The sequence below is a fragment of the Erythranthe guttata genome, chromosome 4 (genome assembly GCF_056151865.1).
Source record: "Erythranthe guttata isolate IM_541 chromosome 4, IM_541, whole genome shotgun sequence".
In the NCBI taxonomy this organism is placed as follows: domain Eukaryota; kingdom Viridiplantae; phylum Streptophyta; class Magnoliopsida; order Lamiales; family Phrymaceae; genus Erythranthe; species Erythranthe guttata.
The window spans coordinates 8,727,757-8,740,781 of NC_142536.1; the positions used below are offsets into that span (position 1 = coordinate 8,727,757).

Here is a 13,025-nt window from a genome sequence, read left to right on the forward strand (position 1 = left end):
CATAAATTAAAAATGTGACATGTGCATCTAATATGGATTTTTTTCCACCACATGATGGTTTACATGCATCTATAAGTTTAGGGATACGAGCAGTATTGGCACTTGCATCTAAAACATCACCGAGTGCTTGAGCAATTTCAACAACATTATGACTATTATTCATAACAGGAAAACCAATTAACTTGTTCTCAAGTTTCCATGCACGATTAATCAATGAAATTTGACACTTATATAGTCATTACGATGCCAGTGACCACACCAAATATCATAACAAAGAGAAACTTTGTATTTGAAAAGAAACTTTGCATTCGATAAACCACGTTTTTTGTAGTGCAAGTAGTAGTTTTTGGTTGTCGAGAAAAAATAGGCCCATGCATATTTTTAAAACGACCTATTGGCATCAATCATTATCAACCCAACTAAATGAAAGTGATCATAATCCAAGAACCCTAGCCCGTTCTTCTCTTTCTATTTCTTTTTAAAATCTAAAGAGTAGAGAATCATTACCTTCATATGAAGAATTAGTCTGGAGTTATGTTTGAGTTTTATCGTGGTGTTTGCTAGTCAAATACCTTAGAAAGGTGCCATATCCATCTTCCTTTTTCAATACGTTCATCCTAGTATTATTATATAATAAATTCTTAAAACACTTGAAAATAAAATAGTTTTTCTTTTCTTTCTTTTTTTTTTTGCCAAAAAAATATTTATTTTAGAAACAGAGTTGCATGAGGCCTCGTTAAAACCCTCGTGAGCCTACACAACGGAAACAGTACCCCTAAGAGATAAGAAATAAATATTTGAAAAGATAAATATCTATTTATCCTATTACAATCCAAAGCCTCCAACAAGGAGGAAATAAAGATCTAAATAAAGAAAGAAAAAAACCTATCACTATAACAATCTAGCTAATATAATCTTCACCCTCTCAATCATAGCGATAATATGGGATTCATTCGAGTGTAGTACCAAACTTTCTAAATGCTTCGAGGAATGTCAGAAAGTTGAAAGAACTCCCTGGTTGAGTATGGTACGTGAATGTAATAAACCCACAGTGAAGATGAAGAGGATTTCGGAGTATTTAAATAGCCTCTTAATTCCCTTACCTCCCACACTGCACAAAAGTAATACAATATGTCTTTCTGGAGTAAGGAACTTCTGATTGTTCTCTCATCTATTTCATATAAATTAAATGATCTTTTATTTATTTATTCTATTTTTCATTTTGTTTTTAATAATATTAATTTGAATGAAGGTGTTGAAGTGAAAAGGGGGATTCCTGAATATTATAGTTGTGTTCCTGGAGACAGTAAAACAGGTCTCCAACTCACACAGGTAATTAATTAATTTAATTTAATTTAATTTAATTTAATTTCGTAGCTTGTAACAAATACGGTTTAGTATATATAATTGATGTATGCGTGTTGATAATTAATTAATTAATGAATGAATCAAATAGGCGACACTAGGAAAAGGCAGCTCTAAAGATAACAATTATGTAGAGTGCTATGTGGACGGATCGAAGATTCCAATCTGTATTTGTTCATTGATCCCAAATAAGACAGAAACTCGAATTGATTTTTTGGGGTTATATGACAAACACCCCTCAATGAATTTCGACTTCTTGATAAATCCATGTTTTTTAATTGATTTTTGTTATAAGTCCAATTGACTAGAATTATCCAAAATGCTCCTATTTAATATTATTGAAAATTACCATATTTTATTATTTTGAAAAATTCATTATATTTTTGGTAGATATGCAAATCCCCATATTTTCTCCCCACACCATCCCCCAATTATCTCCCATCGGCATTTGTAATTAAGTTTTATCAATTTTTTTTAAATGGTTTTTTATGTCAATTTAAAAGAAAAATTGGTTTTTTTTTTATTTCACTTTTTAAATGGTTAATATTTAAAAAAAATGAAATCCTCTACATACTCATCGAAAACCACTAAATTTGCCGAAAACCACTATAAAATTAAAGTAAAAATTACTATAAAATGAGCATAATTCACATTAATATTAACGTAATCCCACTCTGTAATTAATAAAAATCGCTCTGTAATTAATAAAAATCACTAGATAATTAACACAATTCATTACTAAAATTCACTAAAAACTTATCAATTAACAAAAACTAATTAAAATCACTATGTAAGTAACGAGAACCACTCTGCAATTAACGAAAACCACTGTATAATTAACGAATTTCATTACGAAAATTCACTCTGTAATCAATGAAAATCATTCTACAATTACTGAAATCACTATGTGCATGTAATTAATTCCACTACGTATAACCAAACATGTTCATACATCTACGATTCTCTCGAGATAACTCCTATTGAGATGTTTTCGAAACCACTATGAAAACCACTCTGTATATTTTCGAAAACCACTATGAAATTATCGAAAACCACTATAAAATTACCGTAAAATTCACTATGACATTAAAGTAATGCACATTAATATTGATGTAATCCATTACAAACTTAACGAAATCTACGTAATTCACCACGAATTAAAGTAATCGACTAAAAACACAACAAAAAGTTAACAGAAAAAAAATATATATATGTACCTATTGCTATTTTTCAAGATTTTTAATTACTTAATTATCTTTCATAATATCACGTTGAGGAAAAACAAGCTAAAAGAAAATCTTATAAGACATTACCATTTAAATATTTAACGTAATATGATCAAAAAACCCCTCACTGTTCTTTTTTTTAGCACACAAGTCCCTCAGTAGTGAGTGTCTATGGGGTAATTTGGTATAAAAAAAGTTGAATAGTGGGGGAATGTGAGAATAAAATAATATTGAGGGTTTTTTTAACACTTAGAAGAAGAGGGTACGTGAATGTACTAAACCCACAGTGAAGATGAAGAGGATTTTGGGGTATTTAAATATCCTCTTAATTCCCTTACTTCCCACACTGCACAAAATTAATACAATATGTCTTTCTAGAGTAAGGAACTTCTAATTGTTCTCTCATCTATTTCATATAAATTAAATGATCTTTTATTTATTTATTCTATTTTTCATTTTGTTTTTAATAATATTAATTTGAATGAAGGCGTTGAAGTGAAAAAGGGATTCTTGAATATTATAGTTGTGTTCCTGGAGACGGTAAAACAGGTCTCCAACTCACACGGGTAATTTATTAATTTAGTTTAATTTAATTCCGTAGCTTGTAACAACTACGGTTTAGTATATATAATTGATGTATGCGTGTTAATAACTAATTAATTAATGAATGAATCAAATAGGCGACACTAGGAAAAGGCAGCTCTAAAGATAACAGTTATGTAGAGTGCTATGTGGACGGATCGAAGATTCCAATCTGTATTTGTTCATTGATCCCAAATAAGACAGAAACTCGAATTGATTTTTTGGGGTTATATGACAAACACCCCTCAATGAATTTCGACTTCTTGATAAATCCATGTTTTTAATTGATTTTTGTTATAAGTCCAATTGACTGAATTATCCAAAATGCTCCTATTTAATATTATTGAAAATTACCATATTTTATTATTTTGAAAAATCCATATAGTTTTGGTAGATATGCAAATCCCCATATTTTCTCCCCACACCATCCCCCAATTATCTCCCATCGGCATTTGTAATTAAGTTTTATCAATTTTTTTAAATGGCTTTTTATGTCAATTTAAAAGAAAAATTGGTTTTTTTTTTATTTCACTTTTTTAAATGGTTCATATTTAAAAAAAATGAAAAAATCCACTACATACTCATCGAAAACCACTAATTTTGCCGAAAACCACTATAAGATTAATGTAAAAATTACTATAAAATTAGCATAATTCACATTAATTTTAACGTAATCCCACTATGTAATTAATAAAAATCGCTCTGTAATTAATGAAAATCACTAGATAATTAACAAATTTCATTACTAAAATTCACTAAAAACTTATCAATTAACAAAAACTAATTAAAATCACTATGTAAGTAACAAAAATCACTCTGCAATGAACGAAAATCACTGTATAATTAACGAATTTCATTACGAAAATTCACTCTGTAATCAATGAAAATCATTCTATAATTACAGAAATCACTATGTGCATGTAATTAATTCCACTATGTATAACCAAACATGTTCATACATGTACGATTCTCTCGAGATAACTTCTATTGAGATGTTTTCGAAACCACTATGAAAACCACTCTGTATCTTTTTGAAAACCACTATGAAATTATCGAAAACCACTATAAAATTACCGTAAAATTCACTATGACTATAAAGCAGTGCACATTAATATTGATGTAATACATTACAAACTTATCGAAATCTACGTAATTCACAACGAATTCAAGTAATCGACTAAAAACACCACAAAAAGTTAACAGAAAAAATATATATATATATATGTACGTATTGCTATTTTTCAAAATTTTTAATTACTTAATTATCTTTAATAATATCACGTTGAGGAGAAACAAGCTAAAAGAAAATCTTATAAGACATTACCATTTAAATATTTAACGTAATATGATCAAAAAACCCCTTACTATGCTTTTTTTTAGCACACAAGTCCCTCAGTAGTGAGTGTCTATGGGGTAATTTGTTATAAAAAAAAAAAGTTGAATAGTGGGGGAATGTGAGAATAAAATAGTATTGAGGGTTTTTTTAACAATTAGAAGAAGAGGGTACGTGAATGTAATAAACCCACAGTGAAGATGAAGAGGATTTTGGAGTATTCAAATAGCCTCTTAATTCCCTTACCTCCCACACTGCACAAAAGTATTACAATATGTCTTTTTGGAGTAAGGAACTTCTAATTGTTCTCACATCTATTTCATATAAATTAAATGATCTTTTATTTATTTATTCTATTTTTCATTTTGTTTTTAATAATATTAATTTGAATGAAGGTGTTGAAGTGAAAAGGGGGATTCCTGACTATTATAGTCGTGTTCCTGGAGACGGTAAAACAGGTCTCCAACTCACATAGGTAATTAATTAATTCAATTTAATTAAATTTCGTAGCTTGTAACAAATATGGTTTAGTATATATAATTGATGTATGCGTGTTTATAATTAATTAATTAATTAATGAATTAAATAGGCGACACTGGGGAAAGGCAGCTTGAAAGATAACAGTTTTGTAGAGTGCTATGTGGACGGATCGAAGATTCCAATCTGTATTAGTTCATTGATCCCAAATAAGACAGAAACTCAATTTGATTTTTTGGGGTTATATGACAAACACCCATCAATGAATTTTGACTTCTTGATAAATCCATGTTTTTTAGTTGATTTTTGTTATAAGTCCAATTGATTAGAATTATCCAAAATGCCCCTATTTAATGTTATTGAAAATTACCATATTTTATTATTTTGAAAAGTCCATTATATTTTTGGTTCATATTTAAAAAATAAAAATTAAATCCACTACATACTCATCGAAAACCACTAAATTTGTCGAAAATCACTTTAACATTAAAGTAAAAATTACTATAAAATAAGCATAATTCACATTAATATTAACGTAATCCCACTATGTAATTAATAAAAATCGCTATGTAATTAATGAAAATCACTAGATAATTAACAAATTTCATTTCTAAAATTCACTAAAAACTTATCAATTAACAAAAACTAATTAAAATCACTGTGTAATTTACGAAAACCACTCTGCAATTAACGAAAATCGCTGTATAATTAACGAATTTCATTACGAAAATTCACTCTGTAATCAATGAAAATCATTCTATAATTACTGAAATCACTATGTGCATGTAATTAATTCCACTATGTATAACCAAACATGTTCATACATCTACGATTCTCTCGAGATAACTCCTATTGAGATGTTTTCGAAACCACTATGAAAACCACTCTGTATATTTTCGAAAACAACTATGAAATTATCGAAAACCACTATAAAATTACTGTAAAATTCACTATGACATTAAAGTAATGCACATTAATATTGATGTAATCCATTACAAACTTATCGAAATCTACGTAATTCATATTGAATTAAAGTAATCGACTAAAAACACAACAAAAAGTTAACAGAAAAAAAAAATATATGTACGTATTGTTATTTTTCAAGATTTTAAATTACTTAATTATCTTTAATAATATCACGTTGAGGAGAAACAAGCTAAAAGAAAATCTTCTAAGACATTACCATTTAAATATTTAACGTAATATGATCAAAAAATCACTCACTATGCTTTTTTTTAGCACACAAGTCCCTCAGTAATGAGTGTCAATGGGGTAATTTGGTATAAAAAAAGTTGAATAGTGGGGGAATGTGCGAATAAAATAATATTGACGGTTTCTTTTAACAATTAGAAGAAGAGGGTACGTGAATGTAATAAACCCACACTGAAGATGAAGAGGATTTTGGAGTATTTAAATAGCCTCTTAATTCCCTTACCTCCCACACTGCACAAAAGCAATACAATATGTCTTTTTGGAGTAAGGAACTTCTAATTGTTCTCTCATCTATTTCATATAAATTAAATGATCTTTTATTTATTTATTCTATTTTTATTTTGTTTTTAATAATATTAATTTGAATGAAGGTGTTGAAGTGAAAAGGGGGATTCCTGAATATTATAGTTGTGTTCCTGGAGACGGTAAAATAGGTCTCCAACTCACACAGGTAATTAGTTAATTTTATTTAATTTAATTCCGTAGCTTGTAACAAATACGGTTTAGTATATATAATTGATGTATGCGTGTTAATAATTAATTAATTAATTAATGATTGAAATAGGCGACACTGGGGAAAGGCAGCTCGAAAGATAACAGTTATGTAGAGTGCTATGTGGACGGATCAAAGATTCCAATCTGTATTTGTTCATTGATCCCAAATAAGACAGAAACTCAAATTGATTTTTTCGGGTTATATGACAAACACCCTTGAATGAATTTTGACTTCTTGATAAATCCATGTTTTTTAGTTGATTTTTATTATAAGTCCAATTGACTGGAATTATCCAAAATGCCCCTATTTAATATTATTGAAAATTACCATATTTTATTATTTTGAAAAATCCATTATATTTTTGGTAGATATGCAAATCCCCCTATTTTTTCCCCACACCATTCCCCAATTATCTCCCATCGGCATTTGTAATTAAGTTTTATCAATTTTTTTTAAGGGGCTATTTGACAAACACCCTTTGTTGAATTTCCACTTCAATATAAATCCATTTTATTAATTCATATGTGACATAAACTCATTTGACCCAAATTATCTTAAATGCCCTTATCATACTCTCTCTCCAAAATAACTCTTAAAATTTATCACGTTATTTCAAGTGTTTTTTTTTTCAGAAAAAAATATGATTTTTTAATTTCAATTTTAAAACAAAATATTAATTTTATTTTATTTCAGTTTTTTTATTTTGTTTTGTTTTGTTTTTTCCACCGAATTTTACATAATATGGTTTTTAAGCCCAATGTTATTTTAATTTTTTTTTTATTTCAATTTCTATTTTATTTTTTTCCACCCGGGTTACAAAAATTAAAATCCACAATATAGTCGTTGAAAACCATTACAAATTTATCGAAAACCACTATAAAATTACCGTGAAATTTACTATAAAATTAACAAAAACTAAAATCCACTATATATTCATCGAAAACCACTACAAATATATCGAAAACCATATAAAATTACCGCGAAATTTACTATAAAATTAACGTAATTCAATTTAATATTAACATAATCCACAACAAACTTATCGAAATCCACTAAAAACATACGTATCCACTACTAACACAGCTCAATAAATAAATAAAAAAACCAAAAAAAAAACGTAAATTCACTATTCGCAAATCCACTATTTGAAAATCCACTATTTGAAACGTAAACCACTACTATGTCCAAGAAAAAAGTGCAAGAACAATTACGAAAATTAACGTAATCCACTTTAATAATAATATAATCAACAACAAACTAATCGAAATCCACTAAAAAACATACGTAATCCACTACTAACACAACTAAATAAAACATAAATTCACTATTCGAAAATCCACTATTTGAAACATAAGCCACTACTATATCCAGGAAAAAGTCCAAGATCAGTACACCACCACCAATAAGGCCGACGAGGGTCACCGTATAAATCTGAACAAGAAAAAATATTAATTAACAAATGAAAAGCAATTTTCAAAACCAAGGCTTTTTATTAACTGAAATTCTTGTAAATCAAGTATAATTTTCTCAAAAATAAAATAAAAATATTATATCAAAGATTAATTAGTAATTACCCCTTTTAAATTTTAATTAGCCATTAAGAAAACGTCGCCCTTCCTCTACCAGATAAAAAGAGACAAAAAAAAATTATAAAAAAAAAATTAGAAAAAGAAAGAAACAAAGAGAATTTATTGCGGCAACAATTGTTTGAAAAATGGCAGAATTAGAAATAAGAATCAAAGAAAAGCCATTAGAAAAATATTAATTTATAAAAATTAATAGCCTTTTTTCACAATATTGTTATCGAATATGGATTGTCCCCCACAAACCCTAAAACCATTGAAAGATGATTGAAAAAAAATTACCTTTTTCTACCACCACATAGATATCGCCCGGGGACGATAAAGAGAGAGGAAATAGGGGATGGGGCGGCGCCAGTGGGGATGGGGCGGCGCCAGTGGTGGAGGATGGGGCGGCGACGGGTGGAGGATGGGGCGGCGCCTGTGGGGAGAGAAGAAACAGGGGAGAGAAAAAAGAAATAAATTTTTATTTATGTTCAAGGAACGAGATTTGTGCGTGTGATTGAGAACGTGATATTAAAGGAGCAAAGCATATTTATATTCAACCATAAGATACGTTATTATAATAAGGTAAGGCCCCGTTTGGTTGGCAAGATAAGATTAGCCAAGATAAGATTAAATAATCTAATGAGACCCCATTATTTTATTGGAGTTTGAAAGGTCCAACAAAAAAAACTCATTAAGAGGCAAGATAAGCTAAGATAAGGCAAGATAAGCCATGATTATTTAATTTTGGCGGGTCGACCCGGCAAGTTATTGAGGATACCAAACATCAAATTAAGTCCTACTATTTAGTTAATCATGGCTTATCTTGGCAACCAAACGGGACCTAAGTGTATAATTGTGATACTTAATTAAGTTTTATTAATAAAAGATATTTTGGATTTATTTTAAAAATAAGAAATAAATTTGGGTTCATTGTAATTGCACTCATGTGATGAGGGGGTTTTGTCAAATTTTCCCTTTTTTTAAATGGTTTTTTATATCAATTTAAAACAAAAATTGTTTTTTTTTTATTTTACTTTTTTAAATGGTTCATATTTAAAAAAAAATGAAATCCACTACATACTCATCGAAAATCACTAAATTTGCCGAAAACCACTATAACATTAAAGTAAAAAGTCCTATAAAATAAGCATAATTCACATTTATATTAACGTAATCCCACTCTATAATTAATAAAAATCGCTCTGTAATTAATGAAAATCGCTAGATAATTAACAAATTTCATTATTAAATTCACTAAAAACTTATCAATTAACAAAAACTAATTAAAATCACTATGTAATTAACGAAAATCACTCTGTAATTAACGAAAACCACTGTATAATTAACGAATTTCATTACGAAAATTCACTCTATAATCAATGAAAATCATTCTATAATTACTGAAATCACTATGTGCATGTAATTAATTCCACTATGTATAACCAAACATGTTCATACATCTACGATTCTCTCGAGATAACTCCTATTGAGATGTTTTCGAAACCACTATGAAAACCACTCTGTATATTTTCGAAAACCACTATGAAATTATCGAAAACCACTATAATATTACCGTAAAATTCACTATGACATTAAAGTAATTGATAAGTGTTCGTTTTGCACGATTTTTGCTTATCAAATCTTCGAGTTTTGGTCTTCGTTCGTCCGAGTTTCGGCTTTATTTGTATATATTATTGCGTTTCTTGTTTTATTTCCTTTTTTAGGTTTTGTTAGCTTTTGTTGCCAAGTCAAAGCCATTTGGAAGCGAAACCGATTTTTCAAGCCGAGAAAGTGGTCATCAAGACCCAGATCGCGATCCAGGAATGTCGGATCGCGATCTGGATGCAAATTCCAGTAGCAAGCAAGTTCAGACCCAGATCGCGATCCAGGAATGTCGGATCGCGATCTGGTGACAAATTCCAGTAGCATTGTGATTTTGGGGCAGATCGCGATCCACACTTCCTGGATCGCGATCTGGGATGGCGGTTCACGTTTTTTAAAGAAGCCAGATCGCGATCTGACTTTATTGGATCGCGATCTGGCACGATTTTCGAGGGCAGATATTTTAAAAAGCAAAGCTTCTTGAGGAAGCTTTGCAATTTACTATAAATAGAAGCAAGCCCTCACTCTTCTTTTCTTCTTCGACTTTTTACGGTTTTCGACAGTTCTTCGCGGGAATCATCAACGGGGGTTCCGACTTGGGTTTTTCTTACTCAATTTCTTTACGTTTTGTTCTTCATTTCCTTTGTATATTCTTTTGATACTATGTTTGTTATGAACTAAGAACATTTTCTTCTAGGGCAATGAAGCCTTGTATATATTGATTTCGATCGTCATTTCTGCTATCTATTTGTCGTGTTTTGATTTCGTTTATGTTTTCCTGTATTAAATGCTTCTGATTGTGTTGATCAGCTCTCAGATTGATATTAAATAGGAATGAACTCGAGAGAGGATTTCTTGTTTGAAGTTAGGAAAACATAGCTCGGGGTGTGGAAACGGAGACGTGATGCACTTCGGGTAGCCCTTAAGGACTTGACCTAAATGCTCTCTTAATAGCAGGTTCTGAACGGAGACGTCGGACCTGTGGGTAGACTCTAACTACACTGGAGACGGGGGTTAGAGTACATTAGCGTCTGGGTTAACGAATAGGAATGTGACATTCGATAGCGGATTTGTAGATCGTTGTTGATTATACATAGGTGGATTTGGCCCTAGAAGTCCCCTTTAAATCGAAGTCCCCCCGCGTTGAGTTGCCGTTACTTTATTTACGTACATTCTACATTTGCATGTTTACGATCTTGCATGCTTATAAATTAGGGTTTATCACCAATCCACTTATTTACGATCGGCTAGATAATATAACGATAATATAATTACACTACTCAGCATTTGAATCTACAAGGTCCCTGTGGATCGATATCCGGAACCACTGTTCTGCAAAATGCGATACCGTATACTTGCGGTAGTTTATACGTGAGGAAAACGCATATCAAGTTTTTGGCGCCGTTGCCGGGGACCAATTTGATTTTATCTTTGTTGATAGTGTTACCAATTATCTGATTATTACTTTAGCCATTTACTTGTTTTATTTTCGATTTTTACCTTGATCTTAACCACTCACTTTGTTTATGCCCATGCGTCGAAATTTGGAAATCATACCTTACGATCCCAAGATTGAAAGGACATTACGTAGACTAAGGGCCATGCGCAACCAACAAAGTGAACCAATGGCCGAAGATCAAGGGAATCCAGAGCACCTGGCCTTTGAGTACGATCGAGAGCCAGGACGAGATCACGAGCAGCCAAGACCGAACCTACCACCCGAGCGAACAATGCGAGAATACCGAACTCCAGCTGTGAATGAGAATTATTCAGGAATCAGGAAACCGACGATAGCCGCAAACAACTTCGAGCTGAAGACGGGGCTAATCAACATGGTCATGGCGAACCAATTCTCCGGAGCAGCCACTGCGGATCCGAATCTCCATCTTGCCAATTTCTTGGAGATTTGTGACACGATCAAAGTTAACGGCGTTTCTGATGATGCCATTCGGTTGAAGCTATTCTCATTTTCTGTCAGAGACAAAGCGAAGAGTTGGCTTCTGAGTCTTAATCCAGGATCACTCACCTGTTGGGAAGAATTATCACAAGCCTTTCTGGCACGATTCTTTCCACCCTCGAAGACCGCACAACTACGAAGAGATGTAGGCAACTTCAGACAGATGAGCCAAGAGCCGATGCACGAGTCTTGGGAGAGATTCAAGGACTTATTACGACAATGCCCTCAACACGGATTCAACCCGTGGGATCAAATGGAGTTATTCTACAATGGGCTCGATCAACCAGCCCGATCTCTAGTCGATGCTGCCTCAGGTGGATCATTGCAAAACAAGACTCCCACAGACGCTCGAGACATTGTCGAGCGAATGTGTGAGAATGCTTACCATTGGCCGTCCGAACGGAGTGGTGTACAAAAGGTGGCCGGAGTCCACCAACTCGATCCTTTAGCCGCAGTTTCAGCACAATTAGCTACTCTATCAAATCAGGTCGCCCAATTATCAGTTAGAGGGCCACAGACCGAACGAGTAGCAGCAGCAAGTACCTCACAAGCCACAAACGACGATTGGGAGCAGGCACACTTTATGAACCACCGATTCAACAATTTCCGGGGAACCAACAATCAGAACCAAAACCCTACTCATTACCACCCGGGAATTCGGAATCACGAGAACTTCTCCTACGCCAATCCAAAGAATGCTCTGCAACCACCTCCCGATTTCAACCATCAAAGAGAGCAACGAGGGCCAACGTATGACGAGCGTCTTCACCGACAAGAACAGGAAATGGAGGGCCTGAAATCAACAATGAAGAACATGGAGAAGCAAATAGGGCAAATCGCCCAATCCATGTCCACGATGGCCAAGGGTGGATTTCCGAGCAATACCGAAGTCAATCCAAAAGAAAGCTGTCAAGCCATAACCACCCAAAGTGGTTTGCAAATGACCGATCCTCCTTATCCAACAGACGAGTCACCAAGACCAGCTGTTCAATCGACCCCGGTCGAGCCGGAAATTACCATCTCAGGGAGTAGTACAAAAGAGGCTAGTAAGCCCAATAACATTTCTTTCCCTGATAATCCTCCTCTTATGATAACTCCCATTCCTTTTCCAGAAAGACAGAAGAAGAAAAAGTTCAAAGATCAATTGAAGAAGTTCATCGAAAAGATCAAACAGATTCGAATCAACATCCCTTTTGCGGAAGCCTTG

General features: G+C 32.3%; 1 protein-coding gene and 1 long non-coding RNA gene across 2 annotated transcripts; one reads left to right on the plus strand and one right to left on the minus strand.

The window, feature by feature from the left end:
• Positions 1-7,676: 7,676 nt before the first annotated feature.
• On the minus strand, positions 7,677-8,749 carry LOC148771070 (uncharacterized). The gene is made up of 2 exons (XR_016031023.1): positions 8,557-8,749; positions 7,677-8,122 (listed from the first exon to the last, which is right to left on the minus strand). It is a non-coding gene; the product is annotated as an uncharacterized LOC148771070 (long non-coding RNA).
• Positions 8,750-11,486: 2,737 nt separating this feature from the next.
• On the plus strand, positions 11,487-12,966 carry LOC105972764 (uncharacterized). Its single transcript, XM_088817468.1, has 2 exons — positions 11,487-12,860; positions 12,931-12,966. Exons 1-2 carry the CDS (start codon positions 11,487-11,489, stop codon positions 12,964-12,966), a joined length of 1,410 nt encoding a protein of 469 aa, XP_088673594.1.
• Positions 12,967-13,025: the final 59 nt, after the last annotated feature.

What these genes read in the sequence shown, in the direction of transcription:
- LOC105972764 (XM_088817468.1), top strand. Translation starts at nt 11,487, where the DNA reads ATGGCCGAAGATCAAGGGAATCCAGAGCACCTGGCCTTTGAGTACGAT. An exon ending in CAGGGAGTAGTACAAAAGAG is followed by an intron (nt 12,861 to 12,930) that starts GCTAGTAAGCCC and finishes TTCCTTTTCCAG; the next exon opens with AAAGACAGAAGAAGAAAAAG.